General features: G+C 55.2%; 2 protein-coding genes and 2 pseudogenes across 3 annotated transcripts in view; all 4 read left to right on the top strand.

Moving 5' to 3' along the window:
* LOC126638604 (protocadherin gamma-B5-like) overlaps positions 1-27,378 on the top strand; it is a 28,865-nt gene extending 1,487 nt beyond the window's left edge. The window contains exon 2 of one of the 2 annotated variants that reach the window (XM_050312596.1): positions 24,732-27,378. In XM_050312596.1, coding sequence (XP_050168553.1) covers positions 24,732-26,837 — 2,106 coding nt within the window. In that variant the 3' untranslated portion in view covers positions 26,838-27,378. The remainder of the gene's footprint in view (positions 1-24,731) is intronic. The other variant, XM_050312597.1, reaches the window with a different exon arrangement.
* LOC126638601 (protocadherin gamma-A5-like) lies at positions 1,147-9,841 on the top strand (annotated as a pseudogene).
* Positions 9,983-12,590, top strand: LOC126638603 (protocadherin gamma-B5-like). The gene is given in 2 exon segments (XM_050312595.1): positions 9,983-10,870; positions 10,872-12,590. Coding segments are annotated over 2 exon segments (2,475 nt in total). The 5' UTR covers positions 9,983-10,114.
* On the top strand, positions 14,201-22,660 carry LOC126638600 (protocadherin gamma-A10-like; annotated as a pseudogene).
* Positions 27,379-27,384: the final 6 nt, after the last annotated feature.

Here is a 27,384-nt window from a genome sequence, read left to right as displayed (position 1 = left end):
ACGACAACGCGCCGGTGTTCGAGGAGGCGGCGTACAGCGCCTACGTGCGGGAGAACAACGTGGCGGGCGCGCTGGTGCTGCGCGTGAGCGCGCGGGACGCGGACGCGGGCGCCAACGGGCGCGTGAGCTACTGGCTGGCGGGCGGCAGCGCGGGCGCGGCGGGCGCGGCGCCGCTCGTGTCGGTGGAGGCGCGGAGCGGCGCGGTGTACGCGCAGCGCTCCTTGGACTACGAGCAGTGCCGCGAGTTCACGGTGGCCGTGCGGGCGCAGGACGGCGGGCGCCGGCGCGCAGCTCCACGGCCACGGTGCGCGTCTTCGTGCTCGACCAAACGACAACGCGCCGCGGGTGCTCTACCCGCCGCCGCCGCCGCCGGCGGGAGGGGCTTCTTCGGCGGCGGCGGCTTTCGAGGTGGTGCCGCGGTCGGCCGAGGCCGGCTACCTGGTGGGCAAGTTGGTGGCGGTGGACGCGGACGCGGGGCGCAACGCGTGGCTGTCGTACGAGCTGGTGCAGGCGTCGGAGCCGGCGCTGTTCCGCGTGGGGCTGCAGAGCGGCGAGGTGCGCACGGCGCGGGCCGTGTCGGAGCGGGACGCGGCCAAGCAGCGGCTGGTGGCCGTGGTGAAGGACCACGGGCAGCCGGCGCTGTCGGCCACGGCCACGCTGCACGTGGTGCTGGCCGACAGCTTGCAGGAGGCGCTGCCGGAGCTGAGCGAGCGGCCGGCGGGCGCCGACGCGCCGGCCGAGCTGCAGTTCTACCTGGTGCTGGCGCTGGCGCTGCTGTCGGCGCTCTTCGTGCTCAGCGTGGCGCTGGCCGTACTGGCGCGGCTGCGCCGGGCCGGGCCGCCCGCCGTGCTGCGCTGCCTGGGCGCGCAGCGCTTCTCGCTGGCCGGCGCCGCCTTCCCGCCCGACTTCTGCGAGGGCACCTTGCCCTACTCCTACAACCTGTGCGTGGCCGCGCCGGCCCGCGCCGCCGCCGAGGCCGCTTGGCCGCCGCCGCCGCTGCCCATCCTGCCCGCCGAGGAGCTTCTGGCCGGGGAACCCTGCGGGAAGCCGATCCCGAGCAGCAGCGCCGTCGCGGGAGAGCCACCTAACGACCCCGATGCACCACAGGTCTGTAAACCCCTTCACTCCTTGCTTTCTGAAGTTTTCCTAAGGGTGTGCAGGTGGCAGTGGGCTCTTGGGGGTTGTGTCTTTTCTGTTTCAGCTAGTGCTGGTCGCTGTTTCCACAGGCGCAGGTAGTAACTGGGCCCCCTTTTAGGCAGCAGGCGTTGCGAACCGGCCCTTCCTGCCTCAAGAACTGTCACTGATGTCGGCTCAGTTGGGAGGTTCTCATCGTTGAACTTATGCTGCATAAAACCGTAGAACACTTTTAAAGGTGTGCTTCTACGTTCTGCTTTCTTTAGTTTTTGTCTTAGAGGAGTAACATAGGGATAACACCTCTCTGTTCAACTGCTCATGTTTATCTGCAAACCCTGTGTTGTGTGAAATAGTATAGGTTAATCTCAGTGAAGGTGAATACTCAGATCTTAGAAAGAAATCGGGTAATTGTACGTGGTGGAGTTGGCAATGCAATTAATCCTCATTAGTGAGATTTTTTTGTTTGTTTTTCGTTCGTTGGTTGCTTCCTTTCAGTGGTTCTTACCCCCGTTTTATTTTTATCATTCTTGTCACCAAGTTTATACTTTCCTTGCTTGATAGCATCTCTCGCTAAGGCTGTGATCAAGAATGGGGCAATAAGCTATATGCAAAAGTAGAGCCTTACATTTAGGATGTAATAAAAAATTCGTAAGTTCTGGTTGGAGGAGAGCAATGCAGCCTGATTGAGAGCAGCCTCGCATGTGCAAGTGAAAAGTGAAAAAGCAGAGAGGGAAGGGCAGTCCATAGCATGTCTGCTTTTGAGCTCGAATCTTAATCTTTGCTATGTGCATTTGCAGGGAAGATGCTGTACTTTCCTGTCATAGAAGAGTAAGTTCGTAATACTCTGCATGCCGTATTAAGAGAACTTTGTATGTAGAGATTATCACAATCACATGAGTATTTACCCGCGCGGTAGAAAGAACATAACGCCATGTCTTTGCTGTGCTGGACCCGACATTTTCGTGGCGACTGTCCCGTCTTTTTGAGCTTCCCGTGGGCGAGGCAGGGCGGGCATCTCTCGGCAGCGCTCGGTGCCTGCAGTGCCGGGAGGAGGCTGCGGGCGCCGCTGTTGACCGAGAGGAGCGAGAGGAAGGTCGGAGCGCTGCAGCCCCGCCCGCTGCGGACCGGCTCGATCGCTGGATCCTGCCTCGGAAAGTGGTCGATTTCCGATCGTCCCTGCGGTGCGGAGTCGGGATATAACGAGGTGGAGGGGCCGGAGGCAGCGGCAAGTCGGAGCCGAAGGGTGAGCCGAATCGGCAGCCGGCGGCGGGGATCTGCCTGCGGTGTTGCGGGGCCGGCGGTGCGGCGGCGGAGATGTGCGCGGCGGGGAGGCGCTGGGGCCGGCGGCAGCGAGTCCTGCTCTGGGGCATCTTGCTGGCGGCCTGGGAGGCGGCGTGGGGGCAGCTGCGCTACTCGGTGCCCGAGGAGATGCCCAAGGGCTCGTTCGTGGGCGACGTGGCCAAGGACCTGGGGCTGCAGCTGCCGGCGCTCCCAGACCGCGGTGTCCGCATCATAGACAGAGGTAGGACGCAGTATTTCACTCTGCACGGGAAGACGGGACATTTAGTGACGGCCGAGAGGATCGACAGAGAGCAGCTGTGCCGGCTGGTGGAGAAATGCGTGCTGCGCTGTGAGCTGATAGTGGAGGGGGAAATGAAGGTTTACGGAATCGAAGTAGAAATCACGGACATTAACGACAATGCACCCACCTTCCGAGAAGCAGAAATTGAACTCCGAATGAACGAGATGACAGCCCCGGGGTCCCAGTTTCCACTTGATAGACCTCACGACCCAGACTCTGGACGGAATTCCCTGCAGAGCTACGAGCTGAGCGGCGACGAGCACTTCTCGCTGGCCGTGCAGACGGGCCCTGGCGGGGATCAGCGTCCCGAGCTGGTGCTGGCGAAGGCGCTGGATCGGGAGGAGGCGGCGTTCCACGAGCTGGTGCTGAGGGCGAGCGACGGCGGCGATCCGGTCCGGACGGGCACGGCGCGGATCCGCGTGACGGTTGTGGACGCGAACGACAACGCGCCCGTGTTCAGCCAGGCGGAGTACACGGTGCGTGTGCCGGAGGACGTGCCCGTGGGCTCCGTCCTCGTCACCGTCACGGCCACCGACCCCGACGAGGGATTGAATGGGGACGTGAGATATTCGATGAAGAAAGAGACGAACATGGCATCGGATATATTCCAGATAGACGCTGAGACGGGAGAAATCACGCTTGTGCAGAAGCCTGGACTTCGAGGAAGGCGATTCCTACGTATTGAAGGTGCAGGCACATGATGGTGGAGGGCTTTTCGACACGACGAAAGTTGCCATCTCCGTGACAGATGTCAATGACAACGTGCCTGAAATGATAGTGTCATCAGCGCTGAGTGAGGTTTCTGAGGACGCCCCGCCGGGGACGGTGGTGGCCCTACTGCATGTGCAGGACCCCGACTCCGGGACCAACGGAGAGGTGCGCTGCTCCCTTGACGGGGATGTCCCATTCCGCCTGGAGAGCTCGCAGGGCAGCTACTACCGCGTGGTGACAGCGAGAGAGCTGGACCGCGAGCAGCAGTCGGAGTATAACGTGACGGTGCGGGCGGCCGACGGCGGGTGGCCGGCGCTGCAGAGCAGCACGGTGCTGGCGCTGCGGGTGCTGGACGTGAACGACAACGCGCCGGTGTTCGCGCAGGAGCGCTACAGCGCGCGGCTGCGGGAGAACAACGCGGCGGGCGCGCTGGTGCTGGTGGTGCGGGCGACGGACGCCGACTGGGGTGGGAACGCGCGCGTGCGGTACCGGCTGGCGGAGGGGCGGGTGCGGGGCGCGCCGCTGTCGTCGTACGTGTCGGTGCAGGCGGAGACGGGCGCGCTGTACGCGCTGCGCTCGTTCGACTACGAGCAGGTGCGCGAGGTGGGGCTGTGGGTGCGGGCGGAGGACGGCGGCTCGCCGGCGCTGAGCAGCAACGTGTCGGTGCGGCTGCTGATCGTGGACGAGAACGACAACGCGCCGCAGGTGCTGTACCCGCCGGCGGCGGGGCCGGGCGCAGGCTTGGGGGCGGGGGCGGGCTCGGGCTGGGCGGGCGTGGAGCTGGCGCCGCGCTCGGGCTCGCCCGGCGCGCTGGTGGCCAAGGTGGTGGCGGTGGACGCGGACGCGGGGCAGAACGCGTGGCTGTCGTACGAGCTGGCCAAGGCCACGGAGCCGGGGCTGTTCCGCGTGGGGCTGCACAGCGGCGAGGTGCGCACGGCGCGCTCGCCGCTGGCCCGCGACGCGGCGCGCCACAGCCTGCTGGTGCTGGTCAAGGACCACGGCCGGCCGGTGCTGTCGGCCACGGCCACGCTCAGCCTGGTGCTGGCCGACAGCGTGGCCGAGCTGCTGGCCGAGCTGGGCAGCGCGGCGCACGCAGAGGCGGCGCCGGCCGAGCCGGCCGCCAGCCTGACGCGCTGGCTCGTGCTGGCCGTGGCCGCCGTCTCCTGCCTCTTCCTCGCCTTCCTGCTGCTGCTGCTGGCGCTGCGCCTGAGGCGCTGGCGCCGCTCGCAGCAGCAGCAGCAGCAGCAGCTGCTGGCCACGGCCGGCGCCGCCTTGCGCGGCGTGCCTGCCACGCACTTCGTGGGCATCGACGGCGTCCGCGCCTTCCTGCACTCCTACTCGCACGACGTGTCTCTCACGGCCGACTCGCGCAAGAGCCACCTGCGCTTCTCGGCCGCCAGCTGCTGCGACACCCTGCCGGCCCGCCCGCCGCCCGACGAGCCCGCGCCGCTGCTTGGTGACGAGGATCTTACCGGTCCCCAGCACGGGGACCCAGCCCCTCTCCCGGTGAGTTCTTCTGACCATAATGCCTCTGCGAAGCTTCCCCTTTTGCTTTGCTGCTCTTTCCCCGCCGATTTTTGTTCTCTGTATACGGAAGTTTACTGACAAAGCTGGCAGAGGTTCGTTCATTGACACTTCTTAGGCTGGTGGGTGGTGGATATAGGGTCCTTGCTTGGTTTTCCAGGGTGCTGGGGAGGCAAGTGTAGTGGCACTGATGGTGCCTGGAAGGTTGAGTGAGGCTTTGTGTTTTCATCATGTGCCAAGTCCGTTCTGTGCCATGACGTGTAACACTCGTGTTCCTTTCAGCCCTTGGTCTTCTGTACAGATGTGTTGCCTTATTAGGAAATTGTAGTTTGGGTTCTTTGCAGGTTCAAGTGTCTTCCCGAAGGCACATGCACTTGATTTCAGTGAGGATCTCTAGGTTGTAATTTTGACAACTCCATGAGTAACTCTGCTGCTCATCATTTGCACTCTTGTAGCCTTAATGTACCTCGTTGATACATAATGGAGGTCATTAGGTTGTATCTTCACACTCATCCATACTTTGCTCTTTGAGTTTCCTGTAGGGAAAAGTGCTGGGCAACAACTGGTGCCTTGATGATGTCTGTATACCTGTTATGAATATGAAGGATCATGCTGAAAGCTGTAACTGCTCAAAAAGAGTTGTGGATGGCTGCTTGTGGAGAAGGAAATGTAGGAGGAAATGGCAGGGATGTTTTGCTGATTTCTTGTCTTTTAAGGTTGAGCCATGTGAAATGGTGCTAGATGTGCCTTGGTTATAAAATACATGTCATGGTAAGAGCCTTGTGTGAGCACAAGGGGAGAGACTCAAGCTGCACAGGGAGATGTAAGGAGAGGATGATTGGCCCTACTCACTGACCCACTGTGAATGTCTGCATACATTCACAGGAGCACTGCTCCCCTTTTCCTTTTAGAACTTTGAGGTTTCTTCACAGAAGATCAGGGAGCAGACAAATGTATCTTCATGTAGAAATGTAAAGACATCTGTGTGAATTCGGTGGATTGAAGATAAATGGTCTGATGCACTGGGCCTTATGTGCCATGTGCTTGTAAATTAGATACAAACATATCTTCTTTCATGCAGATTTATAAAGACACCTGTGTGACAGTGATGTGGAGAGAAATGTTCTGGGTAACTGAGTGTTATATGTCATATAAATTAGATAGGTCATTGAGCACTCTGGATGTTGAGAAGTGTGGGAGATTTGAGTCCTTGGAGCTGTGCATGAGAGTCTCTTGAAGGCCACAAGGGAATGCTTTTTTTGTTCTCTGGTTCATTACCTACCTGTATTATCATGAAACGTGAAGTTTTCTTTACGGAAATGTTTGGCTAGAAGACATGTTATTCCACTCCTGGGAGCTTCCTTCTTTGTGTTTGCACGTTGTCATAATTGCGTAACTGCACAGCCTAATTATGACAAAGGTCATGTGGGAGCTTTGGGAAAAGCAAGTTGTGTATTCACTGCTTACTAAACACCTGAATTATCACCTACTCTTAGTTACATAACCAAGAAGAGAGTTTGAAGGGCCTGTTGGATGTATCGTGTGTGAGGAGGTACTGGTGGAGAAATGGCCTGTGTTTTGCTGATTCCCAGGGTTGGAACTTTTCCATCTGAAAATAAGTCAGAAGGAGTCTTATTTTTTGATATTGCATGGTTTGGACTCAGATGGCCAAGTTTTGTGTTTAACACATCTTGCACGATGAGTGGTAGAGCAAAAGCCCATGTGTGATGTTCTCTTTGAGCTGATACTTTGATATCCAGGTTTTTAACTGAGCTGCTGATTGCTTTTGTTCTGTATAACATTTCAAAGTTATTCCAATTATTGTAACGAGCAGCAGAATAATTTTTGTTGGGATGCTTGGGATCTAAGAAATTGTGTGTGCAGCTTTTCTTGTAGTGGTGTGTGTCTGCAGATTTAACTTTCCTGTGGTGTGGTGTTCAGGCAGAGAAAAGAGATCTGTCTGTCCAGAGAAAAGGCTGGTGCAGGAGTTCACTCTGCTACAGTGGGAAGTGGTTGAAAGAAAGGTGTAAAGTTCCAGTTTGACCCAGCTGTTGGATGAGGCCACAGCTGTGGTTCCAAACTTGTTTGTTTTTTCACTGCCAGAGATATGAGTGTGTCTGGGCTCTGCGCTGTGAGCTCCTGCGTGAGCCTCCTGCGTACTTCCTACCAACCAGTTTCCTTAGTGTTCCTCCTACATCTGACACAATCTGAAATGTGAGTCTGTGGTTCATACACTTCTGATGGTTTCTCACTCTTGCTGTGGTTTATTTATTTGTTTGCTTCATGTCAAGGAGTAAAGCTGGGCCTCCCTGTGCCTGACAGTCCTGTGAACAAACAAAAGCTGCTTAAGCTTTTGAGAAACAGTTCAGATATTTCAGTTCTCCTGAGTTATATAGTAGGGAGAAGAGGAAGCTCAGGGACCACCTCATTGCTCTGTTTGGATGAGGTTTTGATGAGGCTGGATGAGGTTTTGAGTGTTTTAGTCCAGTGCAAAGTATTCCTGCCCATGGTAGAGCTGGGGATTCAATGACCTTGAAAGAACTCTTCCAAACAAACTACTTCAAACAGCGGTTGTAGTGAGGTGGAGGTTGTTCTCTTCTACCATTTCTTAAGGGAAGAAAATCAGAAAATGATCTTAAACTGTATAACAGGAAATCCAGATTAGATATTTGAGTTTTTTGTTTGCTTGTTTCTATGAAAGAGTGACCAGACATTGGAATAACTTGACCAGGGATGTGGTGGAGTCACCACTCTCTGGAAGTGTTTGAGAGACCTCTGGATGTTGCACTTGGGGATATGGTTTAGGGGTGATTATGGTAGTGCTGGGCTGAGGGTTGGACCAGGTGATCTTGAAGGTCTCTTCCAACTTTTCATTCTGTACTTCAGAATTGCCAGGGTGGGAAAGAAGTTCTTCTCCATACCCTAAGGGTGGACATCAGCTAAGAGAAACACTTGATAAGTTTATGTTTTCCTAAAATGCGACTGAATGAAATGCTCTTTTCCCTGGTGCTGCCCTGTAGTCAGAATTCAGGTATTGTCCACAGTGCAACTAAAAATTGGGAATGCAGAGCCAGGAGATGGAGATGCTGGACTTGAATGAGGAAAATGATGGGTCAGTGAGGGTTTGACTGGGAAATGGTTTGATTTCGTTGTGGTCTTTTTACACATTTCTGGTCAGTGCTTCTGTCTTTGAAACTGTGTCTGTGGTTTGGCAGCAAATACTTCCTTCAGCCACCTAGGGCAGAATTTTGGGTCTGAGGAATATGAAGGAAAAGAAAAAAATGAATCTGTTGTAATTTCTCAGAAGGTTGAGCTTGACAAACGGGCCCATAATGAAGTGCTTGATATTTGTGGGAGGTGAGCAGGCCACATAGTAGAATTACTGAGAGATGATGACTCTTTCTTAAAATGAATCCTGTAACTAGGTAGTCTGGTGTAAGACTTGAGGTCTGCACTTGCAACTTGAGATCTCAGTGACTTCCAAGTGCTTCCAGAGGTGAATTCCAGTGAAGACCCCAAAGACTTCCCAGTGAGGTTCTCTGATCACTCCTTGTCTCCTGATGCTTCCTTGCCTTGCTTCTCTGCTTTACATTTTTGGGGTTTATTTCTTAGTTTCACATGTCTGAGGGTTCCTTGTGATTATCAGCATTGCTTCATTCAGCCATGCATCGTGTGTTAGTGCCTCTTGTTCATGGTACAGCAGGTGTGAAAGGCAGGAGATGTGAAGGTGTCCTTGAGATCTCTTACTGTCAGGACTAATTGATGTAAACATGAGAGGGCAGAGATGCCAACGGGAGAGACCTTGATGGGCTGGAGGAGTGGGCCTATGCAAACATCAGGAAGTTCAACAAGACCAAAGAAAAGGTCCTGCTCCTGGGTCAGGGTAATCTCCAGTTTAAATAGACAGTGGGAAATTGATAACAGCCTTGCAGAGAAGTACATGGGGTTACTGATGAGTAATAAAGTGGAACACGATTTGGTAAAGAATACTTGCTGCTCTTAAAGTTGTATCTTGCACAGTATAATGAGTAATAAGGCTAACAGAATAGGGGTACTTCATTCCCTCTAAGCTCTTTTTGTGAGACACCAAAAGGACATGGAGCTGCTTTTCCTTTTCCAGTTATTATTTATTATTATTTATTTAAGCTTAAAAGAAAGATGGAAAACCCTTTAATCATGGCCTGTAGTGACAGGGCATAGGACAATGGGGTTTGTTCCAAGAGAAGTTACAGATACTTCTGCAGTTAAAGGGATGATGAAGGTTGGATGAAGTTTTGAGTGTTTTAGTCGAGTGAAAAGTGTTCCTGCCAATGGAAGAGCTGGGGATTGAATGACCTTGAAAGAACCCTTTGAACTGAAATCATTGTTTGACTCTATGAAGGACTTTGCACTTTGCCCTTGTCAGCCCCTCAAGTATGGAGATGAAAAGAAGGACATTTCAAGAATTACAAAAAAACAAAAGAGTAACTGTTAAATCTGCTACCTTAGCATAGAGATCATTTCAATTGCTTTAGGCTGATCGATTTCTCGGGTTAATTCATCCCAGGTAATGAATTCAGCAGAATTCAAGAGATCTCACACAGTGCACAAATGATCTTGAAATCTTCCTTCTAATATAATTTATTGCTCCTATATTTGTGCCCTGGTTTTATTTAGAGTAGCTGATGTCCTTCCTTTAATCTCTGTTATGAATATTTATAGATATTTGATTCTCACTATTAATTGTGATAATGACCTAAAACCACCCGACAGCGCATGCCAGTTCTAAAGAACTTAGGAAGAAGCACATTAAGCAGGTCCTGCTTTGATTGCTGATTGGAATCGGGGTGGGACCCCAGAGCCGGTGCAGCCCCAGCGCGGCTCAAAGGCGGCTGCAGTGCTGCGGCGGCGCCTCCGGGTGTCGCTGTTGGCCGCCGCCGAGCGGCGCTGGAGCCGCAGCCGCCGCCGCCGCAGCGTCCTGCCCCCGCAGGCTGCTCGCTCGCCCGGCCAGTGGCGGCCAGAGCGGCAGCGGCACGGGCAGCAGAGGCGAGAGGCGGCCAGAGCGGGCAGCGGCGGCGTCCGAGGCGGCGGCGGCGGCCCCTGCGCTCGCTGCTTCGAGCGGCTGCGAGGGAGGCAGGGCAGCGGCAGGAGCCGTCCGAGCGCCGAGAGCCGGCGCTGCCGACAATGGCGGGCGGGCGGAGGCAGAGCGGCGGGCCGGCCGGCGGGCGAGCGCTGCTGCTGCCCGCTGTGCTGCTGTGCCTGTGCTGCCGGGCGGCGCCGGAGCGGCTCCGCTACGCCATCCCCGAGGAGCTGCCCACGGGCTCGCTCGTGGGGCCGCTGGCACGGGACCTGGGGCTCAGCCCGGACGAGCTGCCGGCGCGCAAACTGCGGCTCAGCGAGGAGAAGCAATACTTTACCGTGAGCGAGGAGAACGGGAACCTGTACGTGAGCGAGAGGCTGGACCGGGAGGAGCTGTGCGGCAGATCGGCATCCTGCTCCGTCGGCTTCGAGGCGCTGGTGCACAACCCGCTCAACGCTTTCCACGTCGAAGTGGCTATAGAGGACGTGAATGACAACTCCCCAACCTTCAGCAAGGCTGCTCTGGAACTCGAGATCAGTGAATGGACGCTTCCGGGTGCTCGTTTTCCTCTGGAAATGGCCCAAGACGCAGATGCGGGAAGCAACTCGCTGCTTAATTACCAGATCAGCAGCAACCCGTCCTTCAGTCTGGCCGTAAAGGAAAGGCCGGGTGGAAAGAAACAGCCGGAATTAGTGCTGGAGAAAACATTGGACCGGGAGAAACAGAGTTCCTTTGAGCTGGTGCTGGTGGCAGTAGATGATGGGGAACCCGCGAGATCCGGGACTGTTCAGGTTCGTGTCAACGTGACAGATGCCAACGACAACCCGCCCGTGTTCAGCAAAACAGTGTACGAGGTGCAGAGTGGCGGAGAATCTGCCGGCAGGGTCGCTGGTGCTGCAGGTGCGGGCCACAGATGCAGACGCGGGGTCCAATGGGCGGGTCTCCTATTCCTTCAGCAACGTCCCGGCCGGGATCCGTGAGTTGTTCTCTGTCGACAGTGAGAACGGAGAGATCAGGACTGCAGGTCCCCTCGACTTCGAGGAGAAAAGTGAATATAGCTTCGGCCTGGAGGCGAGGGACGGAGGCGGGCTCACCGATCACTGTGAAGTGCAGATAGACATCACGGACGAGAATGACAACGCGCCCGAGATCACGATTCTGTCACTGTCGAGCCCCGTGCCCGAGGACGCGCCAGTTGGCACCGTGGTGGCCCTGCTGAAAGTCCGTGACCGGGACTCCGGCGAGAACGGTGAGGTGTCGTGCGAGCTGTCGGGAGAGGCGCCGCTGTCGATCGTGGCGTCGTCGGGCGGCTCGTACAAGGTGGTGACGGCGAGCGCGCTGGACCGCGAGCAGGCGTCCGAGCAGCGCGTGACGGTGGTGGCCCGGGACCGGGGCAGGCCGGCGCTATCGAGCACGGCGGAGCTGGTGCTGGAGGTGTCGGACGTGAACGACAACGCGCCGGTGTTCGAGGAGGCGGCGTACAGCGCCTACGTGCGGGAGAACAACGTGGCGGGCGCGCTGGTGCTGCGCGTGAGCGCGCGGGACGCGGACGCGGGCGCCAACGGGCGCGTGAGCTACTGGCTGGCGGGCGGCAGCGCGGGCGCGGCGGGCGCGGCGCCGCTCGTGTCGGTGGAGGCGCGGAGCGGCGCGGTGTACGCGCAGCGCTCCTTGGACTACGAGCAGTGCCGCGAGTTCGCGGTGGCCGTGCGGGCGCAGGACGGCGGGGCGCCGGCGCGCAGCTCCACGGCCACGGTGCGCGTCTTCGTGCTCGACCAAAACGACAACGCGCCGCGGGTGCTCTACCCGCCGCCGGCGGCGGGAGGGGCTTCTTCGGTGGCGGCGGCTTTCGAGGTGGTGCCGCGGTCGGCCGAGGCCGGCTACCTGGTGGGCAAGGTGGTGGCGGTGGACGCGGACGCGGGGCGCAACGCGTGGCTGTCGTACGAGCTGGTGCAGGCGTCGGAGCCGGCGCTGTTCCGCGTGGGGCTGCAGAGCGGCGAGGTGCGCACGGCGCGGGCCGTGTCGGAGCGGGACGCGGCCAAGCAGCGGCTGGTGGCCGTGGTGAAGGACCACGGGCAGCCGGCGCTGTCGGCCACGGCCACGCTGCACGTGGTGCTGGCCGACAGCTTGCAGGAGGCGCTGCCGGAGCTGAGCGAGCGGCCGGCGGGCGCCGACGCGCCGGCCGAGCTGCAGTTCTACCTGGTGCTGGCGCTGGCGCTGCTGTCGGCGCTCTTCGTGCTCAGCGTGGCGCTGGCCGTGCTGGCGCGGCTGCGCCGGGCCGGGCCGCCCGCCGTGCTGCGCTGCCTGGGCGCGCAGCGCTTCTCGCTGGCCGGCGCCGCCTTCCCGCCCGACTTCTGCGAGGGCACCTTGCCCTACTCCTACAACCTGTGCGTGGCCGCGCCGGCCCGCGCCGCCGCCGAGGCCGCTTGGCCGCCGCCGCCGCTGCCCATCCTGCCCGCCGAGGAGCTTCTGGCCGGGGAGCCCTGCGGGAAGCCGAGCCCGAGCAGCAGCGCCGTCGCGGGAGAGCCGCCCGCTGACCCCGACGCACCGCAGGTCTGTAAACCCCTTCACTTCTTTGTCTGAGCTTTTCGTAAGGGTGTGCAGATGGCAGTGGGCTCTTGGGGTTTGTGTTCTGGTTCAGCTATTGCCGGTCGCTTTTTCCATAGGCACGGCTTTGCCAAGCTACACTTCTTGCCTCATGAAATTCACTGATGTAGGCTCAGTTGAGAGGTTCTTGTCGTTCAACTTATGTTGCATAAAACCGTAGAGGACCTGTATAGTTCTGCTTCTAGGTTCTGCTCTCCTTAGTTTACCTCTCAGAGCAGTAAAGTAGCGAGAGCACCTCTTTGTTCAACTGCTCAGGCTTTTCTGCAAACCTTGCATTGTGTGAAATACTATGGGTTAATAACGGTGTAGGTGGTTACTTAGAAAGGCATCTGATAATTCCACATGGTGGAGTTGGCAATAAGATTGACGCTCAGAACTGAGATTTTTTCATTCCTGATCCTTCTTGACCATATAGATGCACTGTGACCTTTTTGCTATTTCAGAGTTTAAGGAAACTTGCTAGATGAAGGGGGAGTTGTTCTTCCCTAAGGAATATGCCAACCTTCTGTCCTGTGCCGTGCGAATTTTTGGTCTAAGTGGGCTACATAAATGGCAAGCTATGGTGAGATCAGTTTATTTTATCAGAGCTTTATTTCTTTATTATATTTCTGCGATTATTTTTCATTCAGAGTTTAGTGGTTCCTTCTTATTTACCATTCTTCAGCTGACTTTTCTACGAAGAGATTGGATGTGATCTAAGAAAAGCTGAATAGCACCTCTCTCTAAGGCTGTGGTCAACAGTGGAGCACTAAGATGTATACAAAAGCAGGGCCTTATGTTTAGGATGTAATGGAAAAATCGGAAGTACTGGTTGGAGGAGAGCAATGCAGGCTGATTCAGAGCAGCCTCGGATGTGCAAGTGAAAAGTAAAGAAGTAGAGAGGGAAGGGCAGTACATAGAATGCCTGCTTTTGAGGAGGAATCTTCATCGCTGCTATGTGCAATAGCTCAGACCTGGGAATCTACCATGGCTGGAGGTGTTAGTGTTGACACTGGGTGAGGAAAAATTGGAGAACGAATTACACAAAACCCTGTGCATTTGCAGGGAAGATGTTGTGCTTTCCTGCCATAGATGAGTAGGTTTGGAATACTCTGCACGCCGTATTAAGAGAACTTTGTATGTAGAGATTATCGCAATCACATGAATATTTTCCCGCGCGGTAGAAAGAACATAACACCAGGTCTCCGCTGTGCTGGACCCGACATTTCCGCGGCAAATGTGCCGTCTTTCTGACCGTCCTGTGGGCGAGGCAGGACGATCATCTCTCAGCAGCGCTCGGTGCCTGCAGTGCCGGGAGGAGGCTGCGGGCGCCGCTGTTGACCGAGAGGAGCGAGAGGAAGGTCGGAGCCGCCGCAGCCCCGCCCGCTGCGGACCGGCTCGATCGCTGGATCGCTGGATTCCTGGCTCAGGCAGCGGTCGGTTTACGATCGCCCCGCGGTGCGGAGCGGAGATACAGCGAGGCGGAGGGGCCAGTGGCAGAGGCCGAAAGCGGCAAGTCGGAACGGGAGCGGGAGCAGGAGCACGGTCATTGATCGGCGGCGGGGATCTGCCTGCAGTGTTGCGGTGCCGGCGGTGCGGCGGCGGAGATGTGCTCGGCGGGGAGGCGCTGGGGCCGGCGGCAGCGAGTCCTGCTCTGGGGCGTCCTGCTGGCGGCCTGGGAGGCGGCGTGGGGGCAGCTGCGCTACTCGGTGCCCGAGGAGATGCCCAAGGGCTCGTTTGTGGGCGACGTGGCCAAGGACCTGGGGCTGCAGCACTTGGAGCTCGGCGACCGCCGAGTCCGTATCTTGGACAAAGGTAGAACGACAGTATTTCACTCTGCATGGAAAGACGGGACATTTGTTGACGACAGAGAGGATCGACAGAGAGCAGCTGTGCCGGTTGGTGGAGCAATGCGAGCTGCGCTGTGAGCTGATGGTAGAGGAAAAGATGCAGGTTTACGAAATCGAAGTAGAAATCACGGACATTAATGACAACGCACCCAGCTTCCGAGAAGCAGAAACACAGATGAGGATGAGCGAGACGACAACCCCGGGATCGAGATTTCCACTTCCCAGAGCCCACGATCCGGACTCTGGACAGAATTCCCTGCAGAGCTACGAGCTGAGCGGCGACGAGCACTTCTCGCTGGCCGTGCAGACGGGCCCCGCCGGGGATCAGCGTCCCGAGCTGGTGCTGGCGAAGGCGCTGGACCGGGAGGAGGCGGCGTTCCATGAGCTGGTGCTGAGGGCGAGTGACGGCGGCGATCCGGCCCGGACGGGCACGGCGCGGATCCGTGTGACGGTGCTGGACGCGAACGACAACGCGCCCGTGTTCAGCCAGGCGGAGTACACGGTGCGTGTGCCGGAGGACGTGACCGTGGGCTCCGTCCTCGTCACCGTCACGGCCACAGACGCTGACGAGGGATTGAATGGGGACGTGAAATATTCGATGAAGAAAGCGACGCACTCAGATTCCGATGTTTTCCAGCTGGACTCTGAGACTGGAGCCATCACGCTGATGCAGAGCCTGGATTTCGAGGAAGGAGATTACTACGAACTGGAAGTGCAGGCACATGATGGTGGAGCACTTTTCGACACTACAAGAGTTGCGATCTCCGTGACAGATGTCAATGACAATGTGCCCGAAATCACAGTATCATCAGCGCTGAGTGAGATTTCTGAGGACGCCCCGACGGGAACGGTGGTGGCCCTACTGCATGTGCAGGACCCCGACTCCGGGACCAACGGCGAGGTGCGCTGTTCTCTCGAAGGGGGTGTCCCGTTCCACCTGGAGAAATCCCTCGAGGACTACTACCGCGTGGTGACAGCGAGAGAGCTGGACCGCGAGCAGCAGTCGGAGTACAACGTGACGGTGCGGGCGGCCGACGGCGGGTGGCCGGCGCTGCAGAGCAGCACGGTGCTGGCGCTGCGGGTGCTGGACGTGAACGACAACGCGCCGGTGTTCGCGCAGGAGCGCTACAGCGCGCGGCTGCGGGAGAACAACGCGGCGGGCGCGCTGGTGCTGGTGGTGCGGGCGACGGACGCCGACTGGGGTGGGAACGCGCGCGTGCGGTACCGGCTGGCGGAGGGGCGGGTGCGGGGCGCGCCGCTGTCGTCGTACGTGTCGGTGCAGGCGGAGACGGGCGCGCTGTACGCGCTGCGCTCGTTCGACTACGAGCAGGTGCGCGAGGTGGGGCTGTGGGTGCGGGCGGAGGACGGCGGCTCGCCGGCGCTGAGCAGCAACGTGTCGGTGCGGCTGCTGATCGTGGACGAGAACGACAACGCGCCGCAGGTGCTGTACCCGCCGGCGGCGGGGCCGGGCGCGGGCTTGGGGGCGGGGGCGGGCTCGGGCTGGGCGGGCGTGGAGCTGGCGCCGCGCTCGGGCTCGCCCGGCGCGCTGGTGGCCAAGGTGGTGGCGGTGGACGCGGACGCGGGGCAGAACGCGTGGCTGTCGTACGAGCTGGCCAAGGCCACGGAGCCGGGGCTGTTCCGCGTGGGGCTGCACAGCGGCGAGGTGCGCACGGCGCGCTCGCCGCTGGCCCGCGACGCGGCGCGCCACAGCCTGCTGGTGCTGGTCAAGGACCACGGCCGGCCGGCGCTGTCGGCCACGGCCACGCTCAGCCTGGTGCTGGCCGACAGCGTGGCCGAGCTGCTGGCCGAGCTGGGCAGCGCGGCGCACGCAGAGGCGGCGCCGGCCGAGCCGGCCGCCAGCCTGACGCGCTGGCTCGTGCTGGCCGTGGCCGCCGTCTCCTGCCTCTTCCTCGCCTTCCTGCTGCTGCTGCTGGCGCTGCGCCTGAGGCGCTGGCGCCGCTCGCAGCAGCAGCAGCAGCTGCTGGCCACGGCCGGCGCCGCCTTGCGCGGCGTGCCTGCCACGCACTTCGTGGGCATCGACGGCGTCCGCGCCTTCCTGCACTCCTACTCGCACGACGTGTCTCTCACGGCCGACTCGCGCAAGAGCCACCTGCGCCTCTCGGCCGCCAGCTGCTGCGACACCCTGCCGGCCCGCCCGCCGCCCGACGAGCCCGCGCCGCTGCTCGGAGACGAGGAACCTGCCGGCGACCGGCCCATAGATCCCGCCGCTCCTTCGGTGAGTTTCTCATATCTGGGTGTGACTGCGACGTTTTCCTCTGCCAATCTCCTGCCCTTTATACCCTGTGATCTGTCTTCTGCAATGATGTTTTCTTATAGGAAAGGCAAACCTTCATTCAGTGAAGGTTGGATCACTGCACAGGTGCAGCCTCTTGGTGCGGGGAGGTGCATTTGGAGTCGGTCCTCGGCCCTAAAATTGGTGAGGGGATAGGAGAAATGAGGTTTCAGTTGGCTAGAGCTTTGCTCTTTCGGGGACTTGTTTTCTTTCTGTGCGTCATTTCTCTCCCTTTCCCCTGAAGTTTCCAGTATCAGTGTTCTTGTCGTTATTAGATCTTCTATTACTTTTTTTTTCTTATCTCGTTGTGTGTTATTTTGGTATTAGCTCTTTTGATAGCAACAGAATTCTTGCCTAATTAGCAAATAGAAGTTTTCTTTATTAGCAGAGTCAGGTGTCTTCCCACACGTTCTAGGGTTGGGTGAGATTCTCTTGAAACAGAAAGTTAAGGGTCCCTTATGTAACTTCCCTTCTCTTCGTTTTTATTCTTCTCACCTTTTTCCAAGTCTCTATGATAATGGGTGAGAAAGAAAGTACCTTTGCATTCGTCCATGCTCTGATCTTGTTGTCCCTAGTAGAGGAATGGGCTGGCCTACAGCTGGTCCTTCTGCCTGTTTTGAAGATGGAAGATAATCTTGAGTATTGTAACTGTTTTAGAAAGATTGTGGGTTGCCGCTCGTGAAGGGTAAGAATCTGTTTCAGAGATCTGTTGTGCTGATTCGCCTTGTTTTAACATTTTCATATTGGAAAAGGATCTGAACGCGCCTAGTCTTGAAAATACATACTATGGGAAAAGCATTACAAGGGAGGGAGGGAAGAGATTCAAGGTATGGAGGGTGACATAAGAAGGGGCTGATTGCCTGTATGCAGATGTTCACTGACCCGGTCTTTCCTGCAAGACAGCTTCTCTTTCCCTTTGGGAACTTATAGGTTTATTCACATACCACTGGCGAGCAGAAAAAAGTATCTTCCTTCTTCTTACAGCAATGTATGTGAAGTCTGTGGGGTGCTGGTAGTGCATGTTGAAGAGAAACAGTCTGGGAGCTGGTGCTTTTATATCATGTACTTGCAAACTGTGAGGGTCAAAATCATCATGTAATTTATGAAGGGTTGGAGTTGGGAGTTGTGGGAGCTGTGCATGAGGGGCTGTTGAAGGGTATAAAAGATGTTTTAATTCATCTCTATCACGGTGCAATGTGAGTTTCATCTTCCCAAAGAATTTTGATTATAAGACTTGTTGTTTTAGTTGTAATGGGAGCCCTGGATGTTCTTCCTTTGTGTTAGCAAATCATCATTAATGCTTGCCTTACAGCTTAATTATATACTTACAACATAGGCCATACTGGCATTTTTGTATTCACCACCAATTAACGACCTGAATTATGTACCTTATCAAAGTGTCATAATGTAGATGAGTACATCGTGATCCTTCCTTTCTGCAGGTTTTAACTTCTTGCTTTGCAGTTTGTGGTGATCTAACTGTGGGCCTTTGTATCTGGTGATCAATAGGAATAACGTGCTGTGAAAGTTTTGAGGAGAGACTTGTGGGTGCTGTGTGTGAGGAGGTACCTCTTAGAAACAGGATGTGTGTATTTCATCTTTTAAAATGTATCATAGTGCTCAGAATCCAAATGGCCAAGTTGCAGGTTCATCAATTTGTTTTCATGACATTTTCTTTGAATGGCAGTTATTGAGCACAGGTGTGCACTTTAGATTTAGACTTGTGAGTCATGTATGTGAACACATGCCCATGTGCTAAAATAGAACGATGGTATCTTTGTTATGACATATACACTTGAGAAGATTTTACATTTCCTCGGGTACTTTGGTGAGCAGAGAATTGTTTTTACGTACATCCATGTTGTGGTGCTTGTTCCCAGAAAAGGAGAAGCGTGTGCAATTTTCCTTCTGTGTTCTCTGTCTGCAAAGGTAGCTTTAATGTTGTATGAGGTTTTGGCAGTGTAAAAAATTTTGTTTGGGCAGAGACAGAACAGCTGCGAGAGTTAGAGAACACCATGCAGGTTGTGAAGGGTTGGAGAGGAGAGTTCTGGTCCTGTTTGTGATACAAAGGACACGGGAGATACAGTTTACCCCTTTCCTTGTTTGATGCCCATTTGCAATATAACACATTGTGATTTTTTGTTGCCTGTGAGTTTGCACATTTTCATGTAAAATGATGAAGCATGTTCCTTTTTGAAATTTCCATTACCCATCCACATCTCCCTGTCATACGGCACTGCAGAGTTTCTTTGTAGTTGTAATTACACTTTCTTTCAGCCCTCTGTTTCCTGGAAGGCCATTTTCCCCATTCCTGAACAGTTCTTTTGCCTTTGAAACTGTGAGTACTGTTTTGTAGCAAATACTTCAAGTACCTAAGATAAATTCCTCGTGTGAGGAAAATGAAGCAGAACCAAAAAGTCAATCTGTTGCACTGTAATTTCTCAAAAGACTGAGCCTGAGCAAGAGGCCTGTGATAAGCTCTTTACACTTGCAGCTTTGTACTTGTGGGAGGTTAGCAGGCCAGAGTTACTGAGATGTGGCAAATACTTCTTAAAGTGAAACCCCTACTACGTAGTCTGGAGTAAGACTTGAGGGTCTCACACACAGCTTGAGATAGGAATCCCTTCCAGCTGCCCTCAGTAGTGAGTTTCTGATGCTGCAGTGAAGACCAAGAAGACTTCCCAGTGAGTTTCTCCAATATCTCTTTGTCTTCTAATGCTTCCTTGCCTTGCTTATCTGATTTATGGTCTGGTTTTTCACTTCTTGGTTTCTTACCCATGTAGGCTTCCTTGCAATTATCAGTATTGCTTCCTTTAGGAACTTGTGGTTAGTACCCCTTTTCATGCTACAGCAGGTGTGAAAGGCAGGAGGTGGGAGAGTATCCTTGTGGTCTGCTGTTGTCTGGAGGAATAGATGTAAATGTGACCTTAGTAGAAGTCACATCTCTGTGGAACCATGCCTGTGATAAAAGAGGGGAGGAGATTTGCCCAAAGCCATTAGTTTGATGAGCTATTCTCTTTTAGATGACCATTTCTCTTCTATTTTGGCCTTTTACACTTTGTGTGCGTTAGAATCCTTCAGTTTCTGATGAGAATGCTGGTCAGCAGGCAAATGTATCTCCCTTCTTGCTCCAATCATAGAGCGTTATCCACTCATGATAACTTTTGGCAATTATGAACAAGTCAGAAGTGAACCTGACAGCTGTGTAGCAATGGAGAGAACACATGGGAGCTTTGTGGGGGGAACTATCAAAGAACAGATGCTAATCTTGTCACCTGTCATAGCTAAGAATAATGTTTGCCTGATGGAATACCATCCACTTTAGTTGCTTCTGCTCAACAAGTGTGGCCTATGAAATGTTTTTGCGCCTGATGTGTTAATTCCTAACTCTCAGTATATTTAACTGCTGCCTTGCTTGTCATGAGCTCAACCTCAAGGGAATCTGATCTTATGTGGAAGGTCACATCTCTTCCAATTGTCCAAGGGAAGGTACTCTTCTTGTACACACCTGTGATGTTTACAGCTATAAGGCTTTCATAGGCATATGTGTGCTCCCCCAGGCACACTTGTCTGTAGCATAATAATGCAAATCCATCTCTTATAATGCAGTCCTCAAAGTGCAGAGGGGACACCCAGCCCAGCCAAGGTTTCCCTGAGCAGAGCAGAGGCCAGTGGGAGAAGGTGTTCAGGATGTCTCACACACACTCCCCCCTAAAATGGTGGCTGCTGAATTGAAGAGACAAGGTTTGACTGTAAAATGGATGAGGAACTGGATGTATGGTCACCTCCAAAGAGTTACAGTCTTACAGGCTCAATGTCATATAGGCTCAATGTCCAAGTGGAAACCAGCAATGTGTGGTGTCCCTCAGTGCTCCATATTGTGACCAGTAGTATTTCCAATCTGAAACAACAGATCTTCATCAATGACATAGACACCGTGTGGATTTGTGAATCAGAGGCAGACTAGTAAATGTTAGGGGTTTGTCCAGTCAAAATATCAAAGGCTTTAATCACAGCACACATATCTACATATTGTCTCTGGCGATCATTTGTCCCTAAAAGAGAGGGTAAATGTCAGAAACCTGGATGAGCAAGAACTCTCCTTTCTCTGGCTCTCATGTCCTCATAAGGCTGTGATGTAGAGCCTCATCTTGGTTGTACTAAGCTTTCCCCAGCCTCGACGAACCTTCAGATGTTATCAAGGGATCTTGCTCATATGAAGTAACAGCTGATGTTTTGTTGGTGTTGAAATTGCTGGGAATGTAGGGGATGAGATGGTAACTTTGTTAGGAAATTCTGGTTTGGGGGCTTGTTATTTGAAGCACGTGCAAGGAAATCATTCCTGTTATCCACTGTCTGGTCTGATACAACTCTTCCTGTGAATGGTAGTTCTTGGACGCAGATGTAAATGTGGCTCTGACAGTTGCAGAGTCACATATCTCCCAAACTGACCGTGTGCTGAGGAAGAATTATTGTGTCTTTAAGCTGTCTTTAAGTGCACTGCATGTCACTTATGCCCTTGAGAACATTTTACAACTCTCAGAATGAATGTGATGAGCAGAGGAGGTCCTATGCATGGAGCTGTGTTGGGATTCTTGTTCTCCATAAGGAGAAGTTGTGTGGGGAACATGTCTTTCAGTGGTGTCTGTCTGCAAAGGGAGCTTCCCTGTTGCAGGATGTTTGAGCCTGCTGAAGCATTCTGTCTGCACAGAGGCAGGGCAGGTGGAACAGTTGGCTGTGGTGTATTTGGAACTGCCTAAAAGGTAGGTATAAACACTAGTTTTTATAGGGGCCCCATAATGATGGTCCTGTGCACTTTTCCTTTCTTGATTTCCAAGGAAATTGTTTAGAGAAGCAAGCATTTGGCATAAAGTCCTGTGTGATCCTCCTGTGTACTTTTTGCTAGTTAGACAATGCTTCTTGTGTACCTACTGCAGTTGACATAGCCTGAAATATTAAGTTACTCCTTCACTTCTGTGGCTTTCCTATTCCTTCCTTGATTATTCTCATGTGCTGAAACTGGGCCTCAGTTTGGCTGATAGTCCTTGAAAGAAGAGATCTGTTTGAATTAGCAGGCTGTGCAAGGTGTTCTCATCCATGCCTTGAAGGAGTTCAGCTGCCAGCAGAAAGGCCTGGATATACTTTTGTTTCCCTAGAATGTCACATGCTCTTTGGCTTGTGGCTGACATATGGCCAAACATTGGGTCTTGCCCATAGTGCAACTGAAGGCTGTGAATGCAGAGCAAGGAATGTGAGGGAATAGCTTTGGAACAGGAAAACAGGTAGGTCAGTGTGGTTTTGGGTGAGCAGTGGTTTGATTTCATGCCTGCTGACAAAGCCTGTGCCATTTATGTTGTGATCCTGGTTTTGCTGTTATGAAAAGCATTTTGAAATGACAATAAAATACTAGAGCTTGGGGTAGAGTGGCTTGGAATTCTTGTGGGAAACATCTTGTATCCATCTCTATCTCCCTGGAACATTATGATGCACAGTTTCCTCACAGTTGTAATTACACTTTCTTTCAAGCCTTTATTTCCTGGAAGGTCATGATTCATTTTCCCCATTTCTTGCAGAAAACAGTTTCTCACTTTTGCATTAGAAGCTGTGAGTGTTGTTTTTCAGCAAATACTCAGTCACCTGTACATGATGTCACCACATGGTCCCCCAAACCATGGTGGTTGCTCAGTTGGGTTTGACAGGTGGACTGCTAGATGGATGAGGAACTGGCTTTGATGGCTGTGCTCAAAGAGTTTTATTCAATGGCTCATTGCCTATCTGGAAAATACTACTGTGACATTCTTTGGGGGCCTTACTTGGACTAATACATTGACTATCTTCATCAGTGATGCAGCTAATTGGATTGAGTGCACCCACTACAAGTTTGCAGAAGACACCAAGCTAAGTGGTGCCATTGATTCACTGAAGGGATGGGATGGGATGGGATGGGATGGGATGGGATGGGATCCAGAGGGATCTGGACAGGTAGAAGGAGTGGACCCATGTCAAGCTCATTAAGCTAAACAAGGTCAAGTGCCACATCACGCACCTGGGTCAGAGCAGTCCCATTCCCGAACAGGCTTGGGGGATTCAGAGCTGCCTTGTGGAGAAGGACTTGGGAACTGGTGGGTGACAAATGGGACATGAGCTGGCAATGTGTTCTTGCTGTTTAGAAAGCCAATCATACTCTGGGCTGCAAAACAAGGACTGTGGCCAGCAGGAAAGGTGGTTTTGTGTCTCACCATGCTTTTGTGAGACCTGTTAGAGTACATCCAGAGAAGGACCATGAAAATGCTCAAAGGGATACAACATCTTACTATGTAGGTTGTCTGAGAGAGGCCCTTCAGCCTGGAGTAGAAAAGGTGCTGAGAAGTCACCATATATTTTAATATATAAAATAGAGTAAAACTAATATGGAGAGAGACTTTTAATAGGGCCTATCTTGCTAGGACAAGTGAATGGTTAGAAACTGAAAGAAGGTAGGTTTAAATTGGTCATAAGGATGAAACGTTTTAAAGTGAGGGTGTTGAGACATGGGAACAGGTTGTCCAGAGAAGCTGCTGATGTGCCATGGTTGAAAGGTTTGAAGGTCTGGATGGATGAGGCTATGAGAAAGCTGACCCCTAGTGCATTGTGGACTACATGATATTTAAGGTTCCTTCACACCCAAAATATTGTCTGGTTCTAGGAAAGGCCTTTCCGAATGTCAGACCCTCTTACATGTAAATAAGAAAAGAGCAAACTTTTGAGAATCAAAACAAAGTAAGGTTTAGGGAGATCTCTTTCTAAAGGTAATTGTTCTCCTCACTAAAAGAAAAGTTAGAAAATGTAAAAATATCGTGTTTGCACAAGCAGAACAAATATGCATTTGCATAAGCATGTAATGCATTTGCATAAGGAAAATAAAGAAATACATGGGAAAATGAAGTATTTTGCAGGCCTGACATGACAGGATTTTACGGACTTTTCCTTCGGTCTGTTGTTGATTGTTCTTGAGTGTTAAAACATGAGTATTACCTTCTTGATATTCGTACATATTAATGAAAGACTACAACTCTGGACCGTGCTCGGGAGCCTTTCAAGTTAGCTGTACTATAATTTCTTGCACCGAGATTTCATTATGAGTAGATATTTTGCTTTCCTTATTTCTCTGCCATGCATAGTTGCTTCTGGTTGTTCACTGAGACTCAACGAGATGAACCTAAAAGCACACGACAGCGCATCTCAGTTAAAAACACCGCTGGAATCGAATAAGGAGCGTGAAGGACTTCTGCGCTTGCTGATTGGAATCGGGGTGGGACCCCAGAGCCAGTGAAGCCCCAGCGCGGCTCAAAGGCGGCTGCAGTGCTGCGGCGGCGCCTCCGGGTGTCGCTGTTGGCCGCCGCCGAGCGGCGCTGGAGCCGCAGCCGCCGCCGCCGCAGCGTCCTGCCCCCGCAGGCTGCTCGCTCGCCCGGCCAGTGGCGGCCAGAGCGGCAGCGGCACGGGCAGCAGAGGCGAGAGGCGGCCAGAGCGGGCAGCGGCGGCGTCCGAGGCGGCGGCGGCGGCCCCTGCGCTCGCTGCTTCGAGCGGCTGCGAGGGAGGCAGGGCAGCGGCAGGAGCCGTCCGAGCGCCGAGAGCCGGCGCTGCCGACAATGGCGGGCGGGCGGAGGCAGAGCGGCGGGCCGGCCGGCGGGCGAGCGCTGCTGCTGCCCGCTGTGCTGCTGTGCCTGTGCTGCCGGGCGGCGCCGGAGCGGCTCCGCTACGCCATCCCCGAGGAGCTGCCCACAGGCTCGCTCGTGGGGCCGCTGGCACGGGACCTGGGGCTCAGCCCGGACGAGCTGCCGGCGCGCAAGCTGCGGCTCAGCGAGGAGAAGCAATACTTTACCGTGAGCGAGGAGAACGGGAACCTGTACGTGAGGCGAGAGGCTGGACCGGGAGGAGCTGTGCGGCGAGTCGGCGTCCTGCTCCGTCAGCTTCGAGGCGCTGGTGCACAAGCCGCTCAATGTTTTCCACGTTGAGGTGGCCATTGAGGACGTGAATGACAACTCTCCTACCTTTAGGAAAGCTGCTCTGGAGCTCGAAATCAATGAATGGACTTATCCAGGTGCTCGTTTTCCCCTGGAGATGGCCCGAGATGCAGACGTGGGCAGCAACTCTCTGCTGACTTACGAGCTCAGCAGCAACCCGTCCTTCTCTCTGGCCTTAAAGGAGAGCCGAGGCGGAAAGAAGCAGCCGGAATTAGTGCTGGAGAGAGCGTTGGACCGGGAGAAACAGAGTTCCTTTGAACTGGTTCTTACTGCACTGGATGGCGGGGATCCCGCGAGGTCCGGGACTCTACAGGTTCGGATCAACGTGACGGACGCTAATGACAATCCGCCTGTGTTCAGCAAAAGTGTCTACGAGGCGCGAGTGGCGGAGAATCTGCCGGCGGGGTCGCTGGTGCTGCAGGTGCGTGCCACGGATGCGGACGCGGGGTCCAATGGGCGGGTCCTCTATTCCTTCGGCGACGTCCCGGACTCCGTCAGCGCTTTATTCTCTGTCGACAGCGAAAGCGGGAATATCAGGACAATGGGTCCCCTCGATTTCGAGGAGAAGACCAAATACAGTTTCGGTTTGGAGGCGACTGACGGCGGAGGGCTTACCGATCACTGTGAAGTGCAGATAGATGTCACAGACGAGAATGACAACGCACCCGAGATCACGATTCTGTCCCTGTCGAGCCCCATTTCGGAGGACGCACCGGTCGGCACCGTGGTGGCCCTGCTGAAAGTTCGTGACCGGGACTCCGGCGAGAACGGTGAGGTGTCGTGCGAGCTGTCGGGAGAGACGCCGCTGTCGATCGTGGCGTCGTCGGGCGGCTCGTACAAGGTGGTGACGGCGAGCGCGCTGGACCGCGAGCAGGCGTCCGAGCAGCGCGTGACGGTGGTGGCCCGGGACCGGGGCAGGCCGGCGCTATCGAGCACGGCGGAGCTGGTGCTGGAGGTGTCGGACGTGAACGACAACGCGCCGGTGTTCGAGGAGGCGGCGTACAGCGCCTACGTGCGGGAGAACAACGTGGCGGGCGCGCTGGTGCTGCGCGTGAGCGCGCGGGACGCGGACGCGGGCGCCAACGGGCGCGTGAGCTACTGGCTGGCGGGCGGCAGCGCGGGCGCGGCGGGCGCGGCGCCGCTCGTGTCGGTGGAGGCGCGGAGCGGCGCGGTGTACGCGCAGCGCTCCTTGGACTACGAGCAGTGCCGCGAGTTCGCGGTGGCCGTGCGGGCGCAGGACGGCGGGGCGCCGGCGCGCAGCTCCACGGCCACGGTGCGCGTCTTCGTGCTCGACCAAAACGACAACGCGCCGCGGGTGCTCTACCCGCCGCCGGCGGCGGGAGGGGCTTCTTCGGTGGCGGCGGCTTTCGAGGTGGTGCCGCGGTCGGCCGAGGCCGGCTACCTGGTGGGCAAGGTGGTGGCGGTGGACGCGGACGCGGGGCGCAACGCGTGGCTGTCGTACGAGCTGGTGCAGGCGTCGGAGCCGGCGCTGTTCCGCGTGGGGCTGCAGAGCGGCGAGGTGCGCACGGCGCGGGCCGTGTCGGAGCGGGACGCGGCCAAGCAGCGGCTGGTGGCCGTGGTGAAGGACCACGGGCAGCCGGCGCTGTCGGCCACGGCCACGCTGCACGTGGTGCTGGCCGACAGCTTGCAGGAGGCGCTGCCGGAGCTGAGCGAGCGGCCGGCGGGCGCCGACGCGCCGGCCGAGCTGCAGTTCTACCTGGTGCTGGCGCTGGCGCTGCTGTCGGCGCTCTTCGTGCTCAGCGTGGCGCTGGCCGTGCTGGCGCGGCTGCGCCGGGCCGGGCCGCCCGCCGTGCTGCGCTGCCTGGGCGCGCAGCGCTTCTCGCTGGCCGGCGCCGCCTTCCCGCCCGACTTCTGCGAGGGCACCTTGCCCTACTCCTACAACCTGTGCGTGGCCGCGCCGGCCCGCGCCGCCGCCGAGGCCGCTTGGCCGCCGCCGCCGCTGCCCATCCTGCCCGCCGAGGAGCTTCTGGCCGGGGAGCCCTGCGGGAAGCCGAGCCCGAGCAGCAGCGCCGTCGCGGGAGAGCCGCCCAAAGACCCCGACGCACCACAGGTATTTAAGTCTGTGCTGTCCCGTTGATCTCTTGGTACTCTTCCTAACCCTTATTGTGTGTTCATCTAATTTTCTCACCGTGTGGTTGATGGGGAGTGCTGGTCTCTGGCTCATTGATGGAATGAAAGAATGGTGGTCACTCTATCTTGTTATAGTGACAAGAGGTGACACCTTTTTTTCTTTATTGGGCTGCCAAAAGCCTGTGGAACCATGAATGGACAAGAGACATGCCTCCAACTCGAATCATAGAGAGTGTCTCTTTCTAGGCAATGTCACTGCAGAAATGGCAGAAATGTTGGCAGTAGTGGGACACATAATTTTTTTTACCTTCTGAAGAGTAATTCCCTCTTTTTTTTTTTGGCCTTTTTTCTCTGTCTTTTATACAGAGGTAAAGCTGTATAATTGGTTCCTAGAGACCTAGTTCTCTCAGCAATTTTTTGCAATAATTGTTACATCCGTGTGTTTAAAAGGATAGACCGCTGAGGACAACATGTATCAAATATCAAGAGATATGCCAAATGACAGGTAAAATGTGTCTTACCCACATGAAAATGCAAGAATTAGAACAATAATA

Source organism: Myiozetetes cayanensis, unplaced genomic scaffold (genome assembly GCF_022539395.1).
Source record: "Myiozetetes cayanensis isolate MyiCay16 unplaced genomic scaffold, myiCay2020 scf175, whole genome shotgun sequence".
NCBI lineage: Eukaryota > Metazoa > Chordata > Aves > Passeriformes > Tyrannidae > Myiozetetes > Myiozetetes cayanensis.
The sequence above is the reverse complement of the archived record's forward strand: the minus strand, read 5'-3'. Positions and strand labels throughout refer to the sequence as shown.